The following is a 21,833-nucleotide window of genomic DNA, read 5'->3' on the forward strand; positions in this document are numbered from 1 at the left end:
TCCATCCATTCCTCCATCCGTTCCTCCATCCGTTCCTCCATCCATTCCTCCATCTGTTCATCCATCCATTCCTCCATCCGTTCCTCCATCCATTCCTCCATCCGTTCCTCCATCCATTCCTCCATCCATTCCTCCATCTGTTCATCCATCCATTCCTCCATCTGTTCATCCATCCGTTCCTCCATCCATTCCTCCATCTGTTCATCCATCCATTCCTCCATCCGTTCCTCCATCTGTTCATCCATTCCTCCATCTGTTCCTCCCTCCCTCCCTCCATCCATTCCTCCATCTGTTCATCCATCCATTCCTCCATCTGTTCATCCATCCATTCCTCCATCCGTTCCTCCATCCATTCCTCCATCCGTTCCTCCATCTGTTCCTCCATCCGTTCCTCCATCTGTTCCTCCATCCATTCCTCCATCCATTCCTCCATCCGTTCCTCCATCCGTTCCTCCATCCATTCCTCCATCTGTTCATCCATCCATTCCTCCATCTGTTCCTCCATCCATTCCTCCATCTGTTCATCCATCCATTCCTCCATCCGTTCCTCCATCCATTCCTCCATCCATTCCTCCATCCATTCCTCCATCCGTTCCTCCATCCATTCCTCCATCTGTTCATCCATCCATTCCTCCATCTGTTCATCCATCCATTCCTCCATCCGTTCATCCATCCATCCATACATCTGTTCCTCCCTCCCTCCATCCGTTCCTCCATCCATTCCTCCATCTGTTCATCCATCCATTCCTCCATCTGTTCCTCCATCCGTTCCTCCATCTGTTCATCCATCAATTCCTCCATCCATCTGTTCCTCCCTCCCTCCATCCGTTCCTCCATCCATTCCTCCATCTGTTCATCCATCATTTCTCCATCCATTCCTCCATCTGTTCATCCATCCATTCCTCCATCCGTTCCTCCATCCATTCCTCCATCTGTTCATCCATCCATCCCTCCATCTGTTCATCCATCCATCCATCCCGCCATCTGTTCCTCCATCCATTCCTCCATCTGTTCATCCCTCCATCTGTTCCTCCATCCATTCCTCCATCCGTTCCTCCATCCATTCCTCCATCCATCCATCCATCTGTTCCTCCCTCCCTCCATCTGTTCCTCCATCCATTCCTCCATCTGTTCATCCATCCATTCCTCCATCTGTTCATCCATCCATTCCTCCATCCGTTCATCCATCCATCCATCCATCTGTTCCTCCCTCCCTCCATCCGTTCCTCCATCCATCCATCCTTCTATTCCACCCTCCCTCCATCCGTTCCTCCATCCATTCCTCCATCTGTTCCTCCATCCATTCCTCCATCTGTTCCTCCATCCATTCCTCCATCTGTTCATCCATCCATTCCTCCATCCATTCCTCCATCTGTTCCTCCATCCATTCCTCCATCTGTTCATCCATCTGTTCCTCCATCCATTCCTCCATCTGTTCCTCCATCCATTCCTCCATCTGTTCATCCATCCATTCCTCCATCTGTTCCTCCATCCATTCCTCCATCCATTCCTCCATCTGTTCATCCATCCATTCCTCCATCTGTTCATCCATCCATTCCTCCATCCGTTCATCCATCCATCTGTTCCTCCATCCGTTCCTCCATCCGTTCCTCCATCCATTCCTCCATCCGTTCCTCCATCCATTCCTCCATCTGTTCCTCCATCCATTCCTCCATCTGTTCCTCCATCCATTCCTCCATCCGTTCATCCATCCATCTGTTCCTCCATCCGTTCCTCCATCCGTTCCTCCATCCATTCCTCCATCTGTTCATCCATCCATTCCTCCATCTGTTCATCCATCCATTCCTCCATCTGTTCATCCATCCATTCCTCCATCCGTTCCTCCATCTGTTCATCCATCCATCCATCTGTTCCTCCCTCCCTCCATCCGTTCCTCCATCCATTCCTCCATCTGTTCCTCCCTCCCTCCCTCCATCCATTCCTCCATCCATTCCTCCATCTGTTCCTCCCTCCCTCCCTCCATTCCTCCATCTGTTCCTCCCTCCCTCCCTCCATCCATTCCTCCATCTGTTCATCCATCCATTCCTCCATCTGTTCATCCATCCATTCCTCCATCTGTTCCTCCATCCATTCCTCCATCTGTTCATCCATCCATTCCTCCATCCATTCCTCCATCCGTTCCTCCATCCATTCCTCCATCTGTTCCTCCATCCATTCCTCCATCCGTTCCTCCATCCATTCCTCCATCTGTTCATCCATCCATTCCTCCATCTGTTCATCCATCCATTCCTCCATCCGTTCATCCATCCATCCATACATCTGTTCCTCCCTCCCTCCATCCGTTCCTCCATCCATTCCTCCATCTGTTCCTCCATCCATTCCTCCATCTGTTCCTCCATCCATTCCTCCATCTGTTCATCCATCCATTCCTCCATCTGTTCCTCCATCCATTCCTCCATCTGTTCATCCATCCATTCCTCCATCCATCTGTTCCTCCCTCCCTCCATCCGTTCCTCCATCCATTCCTCCATCTGTTCATCCATCATTTCTCCATCCATTCCTCCATCTGTTCATCCATCCATTCCTCCATCCATTCCTCCATCTGTTCATCCATCCATCCATCCCGCCATCTGTTCCTCCATCCATTCCTCCATCTGTTCATCCATCATTTCTCCATCCATTCCTCCATCTGTTCATCCATCCATTCCTCCATCCATCCCTCCATCTGTTCATCCATCCATCCATCCCGCCATCTGTTCCTCCATCCATTCCTCCATCTGTTCATCCATCCATCCATCCCTCCATCTGTTCCTCCATCCATCCCTCCATCTGTTCCTCCATCCATCCATCCATCCATCCATCCATCCATCCCTCCATCCCTGAAGACATTCAGATGGACATGGAGGTCCACTTACACCCACTGGACCAAATTGGCCGACTTCTTGTCCAGCAGTTTAATTCCCTCCAGCACGTTGGTGATGTCATAGACGCGCCGCCGTCGTGTCTGCAAGCTGCTGATGGCCGTCCTGATGTCCAGCGAGTTGTCCGGCGTTTTCAGGAACAGGCTGAGGAAACGCTGCGTCAGCAGTCCCAGGGACACGTCTGAGAGGAGGACAGGAAGATGAACAGCTTGCAATGTTTTTCTGGGGCTTGCTTCCATCTGAGACAAACCTTCTCTGGTCCGAGCGCCGGCTGCAGTCGTCGTCTTCCGCTTCAGTCCACTGCAGACACAACATGTCATCATCAGCCTGGGACCACCGCTGGCAAAAATATATCCTTCATTGTTAATAACGTCTTTCTAAGAGGACCTCTGTCCCCAACGTTTACTACGGTGTCTCTGAATGGACAAACTGGTACAAAAACTGTAATAACGTCTTTCTAAGAGGACCTCTGTCCCCAACGTTTACTACGGTGTCTCTGAATGGACAAACTGGCTTCAAAACTGCAATAACGTCTTTCTAAGAGGACTTCTGTCCCCAACGTTTACTACGGTGTCTCTGAATGGACAAACTGGCTTCAAAACTGCAATAACGTCTTTCTAAGAGGACTTCTGTCCCCAACGTTTACTACGGTGTCTCTGAATGGACAAACTGGCTTTAAAACTGTAATAACGTCTTTCTAAGAGGACCCATGTCCCCAACGTTTACTACGGTGTCTCTGAATGGACAAACTGGCTTTAAAACTGTAATAACGTCTTTCTAAGAGGACCCATGTCCCCAACGTTTACTACGGTGTCTCTGAATGGACAAACTGGTACTAAAACTGTAATAACGTCTTTCTAAGAGGACCCATGTCCCCAACAATTACTACAGTGTCTCTGAACGGACAAACTGGTACTAAAACTGTAATAACGTCTTTCTAAGAGGACATCTGTCCCCAACGTTTACTACGGTGTCTCTGAATGGACAAACTGGTACTAAAACTGTAATAACGTCTTTCTAAGAGGACCCATGTCCCCAACGTTTACTACGGTGTCTCTGAATGGACAAACTGGTACTAAAACTGTAATAACGTCTTTCTAAGAGGACCCATGTCCCCAACAATTACTACAGTGTCTCTGAACGGACAAACTGGTACTAAAACTGTAATAACGTCTTTCTAAGAGGACCTATGTCCCCAACGTTTACTACGGTGTCTCTGAATGGAAAAAACTGGTACTAAAACTGTAATAACGTCTTTCTAAGACGACCCATGTCCCCAACGTTTACTACGGTGTCTCTGAATGGACAAACTGGTACTAAAACTGTAATAACGTCTTTCTAAGAGGACCTATGTCCCCAACGTTTACTACGGTGTCTCTGAATGGAAAAAACTGGTACTAAAACTGTAATAACGTCTTTCTAAGAGGACCTATGTCCCCAACGTTTACTACGGTGTCTCTGAATGGACAAACTGGCTTTAAAACTGTGATAACGTCTTTCTAAGTTGATCTATGTCCCCAACGTTTACTACGGTGTCTCTGAATGGACAAACTGGTACTAAAACTATATTAACGTCTTTCTAAGAGGACCCATGTCCCCAACGTTTACTACGGTGTCTCTGAATGGACAAACTGGCTTTAAAACTGTAATAACGTCTTTCTAAGAGGACCCATGTCCCCAACGTTTACTATGGTGTCTCTGAATGGAAAAAACTGGTACTAAAACTGTAATAACGTCTTTCTAAGAGGACCTCTGTCCCCAACGTTTACTACGGTGTCTCTGAATGGACAAACTGGTACTAAAACTGTAATAACGTCTTTCTAAGAGGACCCATGTCCCCAACGTTTACTACGGTGTCTCTGAATGGACAAACTGGCTTTAAAACTGTAATAACGTCTTTCTAAGTGGATCTATGTCCCCAACGTTTACTACGGTGTCTCTGAATGGACAAACTGGTACTAAAACTGTAATAACGTCTTTCTAAGAGGACCTCTGTCCCCAACGTTTACTACGGTGTCTCTGAATGGACAAACTGGCTTTAAAACTGTAATAACGTCTTTCTAAGAGGACCTCTGTCCCCAACGTTTACTACGGTGTCTCTGAATGGACAAACTGGCTTTAAAACTGCAATAACGTCTTTCTAAGAGGACCCATGTCCCCAACGTTTACTACGGTGTCTCTGAATGGACAAACTGGTACTAAAACTGTAATAACGTCTTTCTAAGAGGACCCATGTCCCCAACGTTTACTACGGTGTCTCTGAATGGACAAACTGGTACTAAAACTGTAATAACGTCTTTCTAAGAGGACCCATGTCCCCAACGTTTACTACAGTGTCTCTGAATGGACAAACTGGCTTTAAAACTGTAATAACATCTTTCTAAGAGGATCCATGTCCCCAACGTTTACTACGGTGTCTCTGAATGGACAAACTGGCTTTAAAACTGCAATAACGTCTTTCTAAGAGGACCTATGTCCCCAACGTTTACTACGGTGTCTCTGAATGGACAAACTGGCTTTAAAACTGTAATAACGTCTTTCTAAGAGGACCCATGTCCCCAACGTTTACTACGGTGTCTCTGAATGGACAAACTGGCTTTAAAACTGTAATAACGTCTTTCTAAGAGGAACTCTGTCCCCAACGTTTACTACGGTGTCTCTGAATGGACAAACTGGCTTTAAAACTGTAATAACGTCTTTCTAAGAGGAACTCTGTCCCCAACGTTTACTACGGTGTCTCTGAATGGACAAACTGGCTTTAAAACTGTAATAACGTCTTTCTAAGACGACCCATGTCCCCAACGTTTACTACGGTGTCTCTGAATGGACAAACTGGTACTAAAACTGTAATAACGTCTTTCTAAGAGGACCTCTGTCCCCAACGTTTACTACGGTGTCTCTGAATGGACAAACTGGCTTTAAAACTGTAATAACGTCTGTCTAAGAGGACCCATGTCCCCAAAGTTTACTACGGTGTCTCTGAATGGACAAACTGGCTTTAAAACTGTAATAACGTCTTTCTAAGAGGACCTCTGTCCCCAACGTTTACTACGGTGTCTCTGAATAGACAAACTGGCTTTAAAACTGTAATAACGTCTTTCTAAGAGGACCCATGTCCCCAACGTTTACTACGGTGTCTCTGAATGGACAAACTGGCTTTAAAACTAATAACGTCTTTCTAAGAGGACCTCTGTCCCCAACGTTTACTACGGTGTCTCTGAATGGACAAACTGGCTTTAAAACTGTAATAACGTCTTTCTAAGAGGACCTCTGTCCCCAACGTTTACTACGGTGTCTCTGAATGGAAAAAACTGGTACTAAAACATTAATAACGTCTTTCTAAGAGGACCCATGTCCCCAACGTTTACTACGGTGTCTCTGAATGGACAAACTGGTACTAAAACTGTAATAACGTCTTTCTAAGAGGACCTATGTCCCCAACGTTTACTACGGTGTCTCTGAATGGAAAAAACTGGTACTAAAACTGTAATAACGTCTTTCTAAGAGGACCTCTGTCCCCAACGTTTACTACGGTGTCTCTGAATGGACAAACTGGCTTGAAAACTGTAATAACGTCTTTCTAAGAGGACCTATGTCCCCAACGTTTACTACGGTGTCTCTGAATGGACAAACTGGTACTAAAACTGTAATAACGTCTTTCTAAGAAGACCCATGTCCCCAACGTTTACTACGGTGTCTCTGAATGGACAAACTAGTACTAAAACTGTAATAACGTCTTTCTAAGTGGATCTATGTCCCCAACGTTTACTACGGTGTCTCTGAATGGACAAACTGGTACTAAAACTGTAATAACGTCTTTCTAAGAGGACCTCTGTCCCCAACGTTTACTACGGTGTCTCTGAATGGACAAACTGGTACTAAAACTGTAATAACGTCTTTCTAAGAGGACCTATGTCCCCAACGTTTACTACGGTGTCTCTGAATGGACAAACTGGCTTTAAAACTGTGATAACGTCTTTCTAAGTTGGTCTATGTCCCCAACGTTTACTACGGTGTCTCTGAATGGACAAACTGGCTTTAAAACTGTAATAACGTCTTTCTAAGAGGAACTCTGTCCCCAACGTTTACTACGGTGTCTCTGAATGGACAAACTGGCTTTAAAACTGTAATAACGTCTTTCTAAGAGGACCTATGTCCCCAACGTTTACTACGGTGTCTCTGAATGGACAAACTGGTACTAAAACTGTAATAACGTCTTTCTAAAAGGACCCATGTCCCCAACGTTTACTACGGTGACTCTGAATGGACAAACTGGTACTAAAACTGTAATAACGTCTTTCTAAGAGGACCTCTGTCCCCAACGTTTACTACGGTGTCTCTGAATGGACAAACTGGTACTAAAACTGTAATAACGTCTTTCTAAAAGGACCCATGTCCCCAACGTTTACTACGGTGACTCTGAATGGACAAACTGGTACTAAAACTGTAATAACGTCTTTCTAAGAGGACCTCTGTCCCCAACGTTTACTACGGTGTCTCTGAATGGACAAACTGGCTTTAAAACTGTAATAACGTCTTTCTAAGAGGACCTCTGTCCCCAACGTTTACTACGGTGTCTCTGAATGGACAAACTGGCTTTAAAACTGTAATAACGTCTTTCTAAGTGGATCTATGTCCCCAAAGTTTACTACGGTGTCTCTGAATGGACAAACTGGCTTTAAAACTGTAATAACGTCTTTCTAAGAGGACCCATGTCCCCAACGTTTACTACGGTGTCTCTGAATGGAAAAAACTGGTACTAAAACTGTAATAACGTCTTTCTAAGAGGACCCATGTCCCCAACGTTTACTACGGTGTCTCTGAATGGACAAACTGGCTTTAAAACTGTAATAACGTCTTTCTAATAGGACCTCTGTCCCCAACGTTTACTACGGTGTCTTTGAATGGACAAACTGGCTTTAAAACTGTAATAACGTCTTTCTAAGAGGACCTCTGTCCCCAACGTTTACTAAGGTGTCTCTGAAAGGAAAAAACTGGCTTTAAAACTGTAATAACGTCTTTCTAAGAGGACCTCTGTCCCCAACGTTTACTACGGTGTCTCTGAATGGACAAACTGGCTTTAAAACTGTAATAACGTCTTTCTAAGAGGACCTCTGTCCCCAACGTTTACTAAGGTGTCTCTGAATGGAAAAAACTGGCTTTAAAACTGTAATAACGTCTTTCTAAGAGGACCCATGTCCCCAACGTTTACTACGGTGTCTCTGAATGGACAAACTGGCTTTAAAATTGCAATAACGTCTTTCTAAGAGGACCTATGTCCCCAACGTTTACTACGGTGTCTCTGAATGGACAAACTGGCTTTAAAACTGCATAACGTCTTTCTAAGAGGACCTATGTCCCCAACGTTTACTACGGTGTCTCTGAATGGACAAACTGGCTTTAAAACTGCAACAACGTCTTTCTAAGAGGACCTCTGTCCCCAACGTTTACTAAGGTGTCTCTGAATGGAAAAAACTGGCTTTAAAACTGTAATAACGTCTTTCTAAGAGGACCTCTGTCCCCAACGTTTACTACGGTGTCTCTGAATGGACAAACTGGCTTTAAAACTGTAATAACGTCTTTCTAAGAGGACCTCTGTCCCCAACGTTTACTAAGGTGTCTCTGAATGGACAAACTGGCTTTAAAACTGTAATAACGTCTTTCTAAGTGGATCTATGTCCCCAACGTTTACTACGGTGTCTCTGAATGGAAAAAACTGGCTTTAAAACTGTAATAACGTCTTTCTAAGAGGACCCATGTCCCCAACGTTTACTACGGTGTCTCTGAATGGACAAACTGGCTTTAAAATTGCAATAACGTCTTTTTAAGAGGACCTATGTCCCCAACGTTTACTACGGTGTCTCTGAATGGACAAACTGGCTTTAAAACTGCATAACGTCTTTCTAAGAGGACCTATGTCCCCAACGTTTACTACGGTGTCTCTGAATGGACAAACTGGCTTTAAAACTGCAACAACGTCTTTCTAAGAGGACCTCTGTCCCCAACGTTTACTAAGGTGTCTCTGAATGGAAAAAACTGGCTTTAAAACTGTAATAACGTCTTTCTAAGTGGATCTATGTCCCCAACGTTTACTACGGTGTCTCTGAATGGACAAACTGGCTTTAAAACTGTAATAACGTCTTTCTAAGAGGAACCTGTCCCCAACGTTTACTACGGTGTCTCTGAATGGACAAACTGGCTTTAAAACTGTAATAACGTCTTTCTAAGAGGACCTCTGTCCCCAACGTTTACTACGGTGTCTCTGAATGGACAAACTGGCTTTAAAACTGTAATAACGTCTTTCTAAGAGGACCCATGTCCCCAACGTTTACTACGGTGTCTCTGAATGGAAAAAACTGGAACTAAAACTGTAATAACGTCTTTCTAAGAGGACCTCTGTCCCCAACGTTTACTACGGTGTCTCTGAATGGAAAAAACTGGTACTAAAACTGTAATAACGTCTTTCTAAGACGACCCATGTCCCCAACGTTTACTACGGTGTCTCTGAATGGACAAACTGGTACTAAAACTGTAATAACGTCTTTCTAAGAGGACCTCTGTCCCCAACGTTTACTACGGTGTCTCTGAATGGACAAACTGGCTTTAAAACTGTAATAACGTCTGTCTAAGAGGACCCATGTCCCCAAAGTTTACTACGGTGTCTCTGAATGGACAAACTGGCTTTAAAACTGTAATAACGTCTTTCTAAGAGGACCTCTGTCCCCAACGTTTACTACGGTGTCTCTGAATAGACAAACTGGCTTTAAAACTGTAATAACGTCTTTCTAAGAGGACCCATGTCCCCAACGTTTACTACGGTGTCTCTGAATGGACAAACTGGCTTTAAAACTGTAATAACGTCTTTCTAAGAGGACCTCTGTCCCCAACGTTTACTACGGTGTCTCTGAATGGACAAACTGGCTTTAAAACTGTAATAACGTCTTTCTAAGAGGACCTCTGTCCCCAACGTTTACTACGGTGTCTCTGAATGGACAAACTGGCTTTAAAACTGTAATAACGTCTTTCTAAGAGGACCTCTGTCCCCAACGTTTACTACGGTGTCTCTGAATGGACAAACTGGCTTTAAAACTGTAATAACGTCTTTCTAAGAGGACCCATGTCCCCAACGTTTACTACGGTGTCTCTGAATGGACAAACTGGCTTTAAAACTGTAATAACGTCTTTCTAAGAGGACCTCTGTCCCCAACGTTTACTACGGTGTCTCTGAATGGACAAACTGGCTTTAAAACTGTAATAACGTCTTTCTAAGAGGACCCATGTCCCCAACGTTTACTACGGTGTCTCTGAATGGAAAAAACTGGTACTAAAACATTAATAACGTCTTTCTAAGAGGACCCATGTCCCCAACGTTTACTACGGTGTCTCTGAATGGACAAACTGGTACTAAAACTGTAATAACGTCTTTCTAAGAGGACCTCTGTCCCCAACGTTTACTACGGTGTCTCTGAATGGACAAACTGGTACTAAAACTGTAATAACGTCTTTCTAAGAGGACCTCTGTCCCCAACGTTTACTACGGTGTCTCTGAATGGACAAACTGGCTTTAAAACTGCAATAACGTCTTTCTAAGAGGACCTATGTCCCCAACGTTTACTACGGTGTCTCTGAATGGACAAACTGGTACTAAAACTGTAATAACGTCTTTCTAAGTGGATCTATGTCCCCAACGTTTACTACGGTGTCTCTGAATGGACAAACTGGCTTTAAAACTGTAATAACGTCTTTCTAAGAGGACCCATGTCCCCAACGTTTACTACGGTGTCTCTGAATGGACAAACTGGCTTTAAAACTGCAATAACGTCTGTCTAAGAGGACCTCTGTCCCCAACGTTTACTACGGTGTCTCTGAATGGACAAACTGGCTGTAAAACTGTAATAACGTCTTTTTAAGAGGACCTATGTCCCCAAACTTTCCTACGGTGTCTCTGAATGGACAAACTGGCTTTAAAACTTAAAAAACGTCTTTCTAAGAGGACCTCTGTCCCCAACGTTTACTACGGTGTCTCTGAATGGACAAACTGGCTGTAAAACTGTAATAACGTCTTTCTAAGAGGACCTCTGTCCCCAACGTTTACTACGGTGTCTCTGAATGGACAAACTGGCTTTAAAACTGTAATAACGTCTTTCTAAGAGGACCCATGTCCCCAACGTTTACTACGGTGTCTCTGAATGGACAAACTGGTACTAAAACTGTAATAACGTCTTTCTAAGAGGACCCATGTCCCCAACGTTTACTACGGTGTCTCTGAATGGACAAACTGGCTTTAAAACTGTAATAACGTCTTTCTAAGAGGACCCATGTCCCCAACGTTTACTACGGTGTCTCTGAATGGACAAACTGGCTTTAAAATTGCAATAACGTCTTTTTAAGAGGACCTATGTCCCCAACGTTTACTACGGTGTCTCTGAATGGACAAACTGGCTTTAAAACTGCATAACGTCTTTCTAAGAGGACCTATGTCCCCAACGTTTACTACGGTGTCTCTGAATGGACAAACTGGCTTTAAAACTGCAACAACGTCTTTCTAAGAGGACCTCTGTCCCCAACGTTTACTAAGGTGTCTCTGAATGGAAAAAACTGGCTTTAAAACTGTAATAACGTCTTTCTAAGTGGATCTATGTCCCCAACGTTTACTATGGTGTCTCTGAATGGACAAACTGGCTTTAAAACTGTAATAACGTCATTCTAAGAGGACCCATGTCCCCAACGTTTACTACGGTGTCTCTGAATGGACAAACTGGTACTAAAACTGTAATAACGTCTTTCTAAGAGGACCTCTGTCCCCAACGTTTACTACGGTGTCTCTGAATGGACAAACTGGCTTTAAAACTGTAATAACGTCTTTCTAAGAGGACCCATGTCCCCAACGTTTACTACGGTGTCTCTGAATGGACAAACTGGTACTAAAACTGTAATAACGTCTTTCTAAGAGGACCCATGTCCCCAACGTTTACTACGGTGTCTCTGAATGGACAAACTGGCTTTAAAACTGTAATAACATCTTTCTAAGAGGACCTCTGTCCCCAACGTTTACTACGGTGTCTCTGAATGGACAAACTGGCTTTAAAACTGTAATAACGTCTTTCTAAGAGGATCCATGTCCCCAACGTTTACTACGGTGTCTCTGAATGGACAAACTGGCTTTAAAACTGCAATAACGTCTTTCTAAGAGGACCTATGTCCCCAACGTTTACTACGGTGTCTCTGAATCGACAAACTGGTACTAAAACTGTAATAACGTCTTTCTAAGAGGACCTCTGTCCCCAACGTTTACTACGGTGTCTCTGAATGGAAAAAACTGGTACTAAAACTGTAATAACGTCTTTCTAAGAGGACCTCTGTCCCCAACGTTTACTACGGTGTCTCTGAATGGACAAACTGGTACTAAAACTGTAATAACGTCTTTCTAAGAGGACCCATGTCCCCAACGTTTACTACGGTGTCTCTGAATGGACAAACTGGTACTAAAACTGTAATAACGTCTTTCTAAGAGGACCTCTGTCCCCAACGTTTACTACGGTGTCTCTGAATGGAAAAAACTGGTACTAAAACTGTAATAACGTCTTTCTAAGAGGACTTCTGTCCCCAACGTTTACTACGGTGTCTCTGAATGGACAAACTGGCTTTAAAACTGTAATAACGTCTTTCTAAGAGGACCTCTGTCCCCAACGTTTACTACGGTGTCTCTGAATGGACAAACTGGCTTTAAAACTGTAATAACGTCTTTCTAAGAGGACCTCTGTCCCCAACGTTTACTACGGTGTCTCTGAATGGACAAACTGGCTTTAAAACTGTAATAACGTCTTTCTAAGAGGACCTCTGTCCCCAACGTTTACTACGGTGTCTCTGAATGGACAAACTGGCTTTAAAACTGTAATAACGTCTTTCTAAGAGGACCCATGTCCCCAACGTTTACTACGGTGTCTCTGAATGGAAAAAACTGGAACTAAAACTGTAATAACGTCTTTCTAAGAGGACCTCTGTCCCCAACGTTTACTACGGTGTCTCTGAATCGACAAACTGGTACTAAAACTGTAATAACGTCTTTCTAAGAGGACCTCTGTCCCCAACGTTTACTACGGTGTCTCTGAATGGACAAACTGGCTTTAAAACTGTAATAACGTCTTTCTAAGAGGACCTATGTCCCCAACGTTTACTACGGTGTCTCTGAATGGACAAACTGGTACTAAAACTGTAATAACGTCTTTCTAAGAGGACCCATGTCCCCAACGTTTACTACGGTGTCTCTGAATGGACAAACTGGCTTTAAAACTGTAATAACGTCTTTCTAAGAGGAACTCTGTCCCCAACGTTTACTACGGTGTCTCTGAATGGACAAACTGGCTTTAAAACTGTAATAACATCTTTCTAAGAGGATCCATGTCCCCAACGTTTACTACGGTGTCTCTGAATGGACAAACTGGCTTTAAAACTGCAATAACGTCTTTCTAAGAGGACCTATGTCCCCAACGTTTACGACGGTGTCTCTGAATGGACAAACTGGTACTAAAACTGTAATAACGTCTTTCTAAGAGGACCTCTGTCCCCAACGTTTACTACGGTGTCTCTGAATGGACAAACTGGTACTAAAACTGTAATAACGTCTTTCTAAGTGGACCCATGTCCCCAACGTTTACTACGGTGTCTCTGAATGGACAAACTGGTACTAAAACTGTAATAACGTCTTTCTAAGAGGAACTCTGTCCCCAACGTTTACTACGGTGTCTCTGAATGGACAAACTGGCTTTAAAACTGTAATAACGTCTTTCTACGAGGTCCTATGTCCCCAACGTTTACTACGGTGTCTCTGAATGGACAAACTGGCTTTAAAACTGTAATAACGTCTTTCTAAGAGGACCTCTGTCCCCAACGTTTACTACGGTGTCTCTGAATGGACAAACTGGCTTTAAAACTGTAATAACGTCTTTCTAAGAGGAACTCTGTCCCCAACGTTTACTACGGTGTCTCTGAATGGAAAAAACTGGTACTAAAACTGTAATAACGTCTTTCTAAGAGGACCTCTGTCCCCAACGTTTACTACGGTGTCTCTGAATGGACAAACTGGTACTAAAACTGTAATAACGTCTTTCTAAGAGGACCCATGTCCCCAACGTTTACTACGGTGTCTCTGAATGGACAAACTGGTACTAAAACTGTAATAACGTCTTTCTAAGAGGACCTCTGTCCCCAACGTTTACTACGGTGTCTCTGAATGGAAAAAACTGGTACTAAAACTGTAATAACGTCTTTCTAAGAGGACTTCTGTCCCCAACGTTTACTACGGTGTCTCTGAATGGACAAACTGGCTTTAAAACTGTAATAACGTCTTTCTAAGAGGACCTCTGTCCCCAACGTTTACTACGGTGTCTCTGAATGGACAAACTGGCTTTAAAACTGTAATAACGTCTTTCTAAGAGGACCTCTGTCCCCAACGTTTACTACGGTGTCTCTGAATGGACAAACTGGCTTTAAAACTGTAATAACGTCTTTCTAAGAGGACCTCTGTCCCCAACGTTTACTACGGTGTCTCTGAATGGACAAACTGGCTTTAAAACTGTAATAACGTCTTTCTAAGAGGACCCATGTCCCCAACGTTTACTACGGTGTCTCTGAATGGAAAAAACTGGAACTAAAACTGTAATAACGTCTTTCTAAGAGGACCTCTGTCCCCAACGTTTACTACGGTGTCTCTGAATCGACAAACTGGTACTAAAACTGTAATAACGTCTTTCTAAGAGGACCTCTGTCCCCAACGTTTACTACGGTGTCTCTGAATGGACAAACTGGCTTTAAAACTGTAATAACGTCTTTCTAAGAGGACCTATGTCCCCAACGTTTACTACGGTGTCTCTGAATGGACAAACTGGTACTAAAACTGTAATAACGTCTTTCTAAGAGGACCCATGTCCCCAACGTTTACTACGGTGTCTCTGAATGGACAAACTGGCTTTAAAACTGTAATAACGTCTTTCTAAGAGGAACTCTGTCCCCAACGTTTACTACGGTGTCTCTGAATGGACAAACTGGCTTTAAAACTGTAATAACGTCTTTCTAAGAGGATCCATGTCCCCAACGTTTACTACGGTGTCTCTGAATGGACAAACTGGCTTTAAAACTGCAATAACGTCTTTCTAAGAGGACCTATGTCCCCAACGTTTACGACGGTGTCTCTGAATCGACAAACTGGTACTAAAACTGTAATAACGTCTTTCTAAGAGGACCCATGTCCCCAACGTTTACTACGGTGTCTCTGAATGGACAAACTGGCTTTAAAACTGCAATAACGTCTTTCTAAGAAGACCTATGTCCCCAACGTTTACTACGGTGTCTCTGAATGGACAAACTGGCTTTAAAACTGCAATAACGTCTTTCTAAGAGGACCTATGTCCCCAACGTTTACTACGGTGTCTCTGAATGGACAAACTGGTACTAAAACTGTAATAACGTCTTTCTAAGAGGACCTCTGTCCCCAACGTTTACTACGGTGTCTCTGAATGGACAAACTGGCTTTAAAACTGCAATAACGTCTTTCTAAGAGGACCTATGTCCCCAACGTTTACTACGGTGTCTCTGAATGGACAAACTGGTACTAAAACTGTAATAACGTCTTTCTAAGAGGACCTCTGTCCCCAACGTTTACTACGGTGTCTCTGAATGGACAAACTGGCTTTAAAACTGCATACAGTCTTTCTAAGAGGACCTATGTCCCCAACGTTTACTACGGTGTCTCTGAATGGACAAACTGGCTTTAAAACTGTAATAACGTCTTTCTAAGAGGACCTCTGTCCCCAACGTTTACTACGGTGTCTCTGAATGGACAAACTGGCTTTAAAACTGCATAACGTCTTTCTAAGAGGACCTATGTCCCCAACGTTTACTACGGTGTCTCTGAATGGACAAACTGGCTTTAAAACTGTAATAACGTCTTTCTAAGAGGACCTCTGTCCCCAACGTTTACTACGGTGTCTCTGAATGGACAAACTGGCTTTAAAACTGTAATAACGTCTTTCTAAGAGGACCTCTGTCCCCAACGTTTACTACGGTGTCTCTGAATGGAAAAAACTGGTACTAAAACTGTAATAACGTCTTTCTAAGAGGACCCATGTCCCCAACGTTTACTACGGTGTCTCTGAATGGACAAACTGGTACTAAAACTGTAATAACGTCTTTCTAAGAGGACCTCTGTCCCCAACGTTTACTACGGTGTCTCTGAATGGACAAACTGGCTTTAAAACTGTAATAACGTCTTTCTAAGAGGACCCATGTCCCCAACGTTTACTACGGTGTCTCTGAATGGACAAACTGGTACTAAAACTGTAATAACGTCTTTCTAAGAGGACCTCTGTCCCCAACGTTTACTACGGTGTCTCTGAATGGAAAAAACTGGTACTAAAACTGTAATAACGTCTTTCTAAGAGGACTTCTGTCCCCAACGTTTACTACGGTGTCTCTGAATGGACAAACTGGCTTTAAAACTGTAATAACGTCTTTCTAAGAGGACCTATGTCCCCAACGTTTACTACGGTGTCTCTGAATGGACAAACTGGTACTAAAACTGTAATAACGTCTTTCTAAGAGGACTTCTGTTCCCAACGTTTACTACGGTGTCTCTGAATGGACAAACTGGTACTAAAACTGTAATAACGTCTTTCTAAGAGGACCTCTGTCCCCAACGTTTACTACGGTGTCTCTGAATGGACAAACTGGTACTAAAACTGTAATAACGTCTTTCTAAGAGGACCTCTGTCCCCAACGTTTACTACGGTGTCTCTGAATGGAAAAAACGGGTACTAAAACTGTAATAACGTCTTTCTAAGAGGACTTCTGTTCCCAACGTTTACTACGGTGTCTCTGAATGGACAAACTGGTACTAAAACTGTAATAACGTCTTTCTAAGAGGACCTCTGTCCCCAACGTTTACTACGGTGTCTCTGAATGGACAAACTGGCTTTAAAACTGCAATAACGTCTTTCTACGAGGACCTCTGTCCCCAACGTTTACTACGGTGTCTCTGAATGGACAAACTGGCTTTAAAACTGTAATAACGTCTTTCTAAGAGGACCTCTGTCCCCAACGTTTACTACGGTGTCTCTGAATGGACAAACTGGCTTTAAAACTGCAATAACGTCTTTCTAAGAGGACCTATGTCCCCAACGTTTACTACGGTGTCTCTGAATGGACAAACTGGTACTAAAACTGTAATAACGTCTTTCTAAGAGGACCTATGTCCCCAACGTTTACTACGGTGTCTCTGAATGGACAAACTGGTACTAAAACTGTAATAACGTCTTTCTAAGAGGACTTCTGTTCCCAACGTTTACTACGGTGTCTCTGAATGGACAAACTGGTACTAAAACTGTAATAACGTCTTTCTAAGAGGACCTCTGTCCCCAACGTTTACTACGGTGTCTCTGAATGGACAAACTGGTACTAAAACTGTAATAACGTCTTTCTAAGAGGACCTCTGTCCCCAACGTTTACTACGGTGTCTCTGAATGGAAAAAACGGGTACTAAAACTGTAATAACGTCTTTCTAAGAGGACTTCTGTTCCCAACGTTTACTACGGTGTCTCTGAATGGACAAACTGGTACTAAAACTGTAATAACGTCTTTCTAAGAGGACCTCTGTCCCCAACGTTTACTACGGTGTCTCTGAATGGACAAACTGGCTTTAAAACTGCAATAACGTCTTTCTACGAGGACCTCTGTCCCCAACGTTTACTACGGTGTCTCTGAATGGACAAACTGGCTTTAAAACTGTAATAACGTCTTTCTAAGAGGACCTCTGTCCCCAACGTTTACTACGGTGTCTCTGAATGGACAAACTGGCTTTAAAACTGCAATAACGTCTTTCTAAGAGGACCTATGTCCCCAACGTTTACTACGGTGTCTCTGAATGGACAAACTGGTACTAAAACTGTAATAACGTCTTTCTAAGAGGACCTCTGTCCCCAACGTTTACTACGGTGTCTCTGAATGGACAAACTGGCTTTAAAACTGTAATAACGTCTTTCTAAGAGGACCTCTGTCCCCAACGTTTACTACGGTGTCTCTGAATGGACAAACTGGCTTTAAAACTGTAATAACGTCTTTCTAAGAGGACCTCTGTCACCAACGTTTACTACGGTGTCTCTGAATGGACAAACTGGTACTAAAACTGTAATAACGTCTTTCTAAGAGGACCCATGTCCCCAACGTTTACTACGGTGTCTCTGAATGGACAAACTGGCTTTAAAACTGCAATAACGTCTTTCTAAGAGGACCTCTGTCCCCAACGTTTACTACGGTGTCTCTGAATAGACAAACTGGCTTTAAAACTGTAATAACGTCTTTCTAAGAGGACCTCTGTCCCCAACGTTTACTACGGTGTCTATGAATGGACAAACTGGCTTTAAAACTGTAATAACGTCTTTCTAAGAGGACCTCTGTCCCCAACGTTTACTACGGTGTCTCTGAATGGACAAACTGGCTTTAAAACTGCAATAACGTCTTTCTAAGAGGACCTCTGTCCCCAACGTTTACTACGGTGTCTCTGAATAGACAAACTGGCTTTAAAACTGTAATAACGTCTTTCTAAGAGGACCTCTGTCCCCAACGTTTACTACGGTGTCTATGAATGGACAAACTGGCTTTAAAACTGCAATAACGTCTTTCTAAGAGGACTTCTGTCCCAAACGTTTACTACGGTGTCTCTGAATGGACAAACTGGCTTTAAAACTGTAATAACGTCTTTCTAAGAGGACCTCTGTCCCCAACGTTTACTACGGTGTCTCTGAATGGACAAACTGGCTTTAAAACTGTAATAACGTCTTTCTACGAGGACCTCTGTCCCCAACGTTTACTACGGTGTCTCTGAATGGACAAACTGGCTTTAAAACTGTAATAACGTCTTTCTAAGAGGACCTCTGTCCCCAAAGTTTACTACGGTGTCTCTGAATGGACAAACTGGCTATAAAACTGCAATAACGTCTTTCTAAGGGGACCTCTGTCCCCAACGTTTACTACGGTGTCTCTGAATGGACAAACTGGCTTTAAAACTGTAATAACGTCTTTCTAAGAGGACCCATGTCCCCAACGTTTACTACGGTGTTTCTGAATGGACAAACTGGCTTTAAAACTGTAATAACGTCTTTCTAAGAGGACCTCTGTCCCCAACGTTTACTACGGTGTCTATGAATGGACAAACTGGCTTTAAAACTGCAATAACGTCTTTCTAAGAGGACTTCTGTCCCAAACGTTTACTACGGTGTCTCTGAATGGACAAACTGGCTTTAAAACTGTAATAACGTCTCTCTAAGAGGACCTCTGTCCCCAACGTTTACTACGGTGTCTCTGAATGGACAAACTGGCTTTAAAACTGTAATAACGTCTTTCTACGAGGACCTCTGTCCCCAACGTTTACTACGGTGTCTCTGAATGGACAAACTGGCTTTAAAACTGTAATAACGTCTTTCTAAGAGGACCTCTGTCCCCAACGTTTACTACGGTGTCTCTGAATGGACAAACTGGCTTTAAAACTGTAATAACGTCTTTCTAAGAGGACCTCTGTCCCCAAAGTTTACTACGGTGTCTCTGAATGGACAAACTGGCTATAAAACTGCAATAACGTCTTTCTAAGGGGACCTCTGTCCCCAACGTTTACTACGGTGTCTCTGAATGGACAAACTGGCTTTAAAACTGTAATAACGTCTTTCTAAGAGGACCCATGTCCCCAACGTTTACTACGGTGTTTCTGAATGGACAAACTGGCTTTAAAACTGTAATAACGTCTTTCTAAGAGGACCTCTGTCCCCAACGTTTACTACGGTGTCTCTGAATGGAAAAAACTGGCTTTAAAACTGTAATAACGTCTTTCTAAGAGGACATCTGTCCCCAACGTTTACTACGGTGTCTCTGAATGGACAAACTGGCTTTAAAACTGTAATAACGTCTTTCTAAGAGGACATCTGTCCCCAACGTTTACTACGGTGTCTCTGAATGGAAAAAACTGGTACTAAAACTGTAATAACGTCTTTCTAAGAGGACCCATGTCCCCAACGTTTACTACGTGTCTCTGAATGGACAAACTGGCTTTAAAACTGTAATAACGTCTTTCTAAGAGGACCTCTGTCCCCAACGTTTACTACGGTGTCTCTGAATGGACAAACTGGTTTTAAAACTGTAATAACGTCTTTCTAAGTGGATCTATGTACCCAACGTTTACTACGGTGTCTCTGAATGGACAAACTGGCTTTAAAACTGCAATAACGTCTTTCTAAGAGGACCTCTGTCCCCAACGTTTACTACGGTGTCTCTGAATGGACAAACTGGCTTTAAAACTGCAATAACGTCTTTCTAAGAGGACCTCTGTCCCCAACGTTTACTACGGTGTCTCTGAATGGACAAACTGGCTTTAAAACTGTAAAAACGTCTTTCTAAGAGGACCCATGTCCCCAACGTTTACTACGGTGTCTCTGAATGGACAAACTGGTACTAAAACTGTAATAACGTAATTCTAAGAGGACCCATGTCCCCAACGTTTACTACGGTGTCTCTGAATGGACAAACTGGCTTTAAAACTGCAATAACGTCTTTCTAAGAGGACCTCTGTCCCCTACGTTTACTACGGTGTCTCTGAATGGACAAACTGGCTTTAAAACTGTAATAACGTCTTTCTAAGAGGACCTCTGTCCCCAACGTTTACTACGGTGTCTCTGAATGGACAAACTGGTTTTAAAACTGTAATAACGTCTTTCTAAGTGGATCTATGTACCCAACGTTTACTACGGTGTCTCTGAATGGACAAACTGGCTTTAAAACTGCAATAACGTCTTTCTAAGAGGACCTCTGTCCCCAACGTTTACTACGGTGTCTCTGAATGGACAAACTGGCTTTAAAACTGTAAAAACGTCTTTCTAAGAGGACCCATGTCCCCAACGTTTACTACGGTGTCTCTGAATGGACAAACTGGTACTAAAACTGTAATAACGTAATTCTAAGAGGACCCATGTCCCCAACGTTTACTACGGTGTCTCTGAATGGACAAACTGGCTTTAAAACTGCAATAACGTCTTTCTAAGAGGACCTCTGTCCCCTACGTTTACTACGGTGTCTCTGAATGGACAAACTGGCTTTAAAACTGTAATAACGTCTTTCTAAGAGGACCCATGTCCCCAACGTTTACTACGGTGTCTCTGAATGGACAAACTGGCTTTAAAACTGTAATAACGTCTTTCTAAGAGGACCTCTGTCCCCAACGTTTACTACGGTGTCTCTGAATGGAAAAAACTGGCTTTAAAACTGTAATAACGTCTTTCTAAGAGGACATCTGTCCCCAACGTTTACTACGGTGTCTCTGAATGGACAAACTGGCTTTAAAACTGTAATAACGTCTTTCTAAGAGGACATCTGTCCCCAACGTTTACTACGGTGTCTCTGAATGGAAAAAACTGGTACTAAAACTGTAATAACGTCTTTCTAAGAGGACCCATGTCCCCAACGTTTACTACGTGTCTCTGAATGGACAAACTGGCTTTAAAACTGTAATAACGTCTTTCTAAGAGGACCTCTGTCCCCAACGTTTACTACGGTGTCTCTGAATGGACAAACTGGTTTTAAAACTGTAATAACGTCTTTCTAAGTGGATCTATGTACCCAACGTTTACTACGGTGTCTCTGAATGGACAAACTGGCTTTAAAACTGCAATAACGTCTTTCTAAGAGGACCTCTGTCCCCAACGTTTACTACGGTGTCTCTGAATGGACAAACTGGCTTTAAAACTGTAAAAACGTCTTTCTAAGAGGACCCATGTCCCCAACGTTTACTACGGTGTCTCTGAATGGACAAACTGGTACTAAAACTGTAATAACGTAATTCTAAGAGGACCCATGTCCCCAACGTTTACTACGGTGTCTCTGAATGGACAAACTGGTACTAAAACTGTAATAACG

At 43.2% G+C, this 21,833-nt stretch overlaps 1 protein-coding gene across 2 annotated transcripts in view; it reads right to left on the bottom strand.

Moving 5' to 3' along the window:
* e2f6 (E2F transcription factor 6) overlaps nucleotides 1-21,833 on the bottom strand; it is a 51,555-nt gene that overhangs the window by 14,585 nt on the left and 15,137 nt on the right. For both annotated transcript variants that reach the window (XR_013771617.1, XM_079255254.1), the window contains exons 4-5: nucleotides 3,133-3,182; nucleotides 2,877-3,063 (exon numbers count right to left, since the gene is read on the bottom strand). Coding sequence is in view for 1 of the 2 variants with exons in the window: in XM_079255254.1 (XP_079111380.1) it covers nucleotides 2,877-3,063; nucleotides 3,133-3,182 (237 nt within the window). In the remaining variant the exon portion in view is untranslated. The remainder of the gene's footprint in view (nucleotides 1-2,876; nucleotides 3,064-3,132; nucleotides 3,183-21,833) is intronic.

This window comes from Telmatherina bonti (assembly GCF_933228915.1).
Source record: "Telmatherina bonti genome assembly, chromosome: 16".
Classification (NCBI taxonomy): domain Eukaryota; kingdom Metazoa; phylum Chordata; class Actinopteri; order Atheriniformes; family Telmatherinidae; genus Telmatherina; species Telmatherina bonti.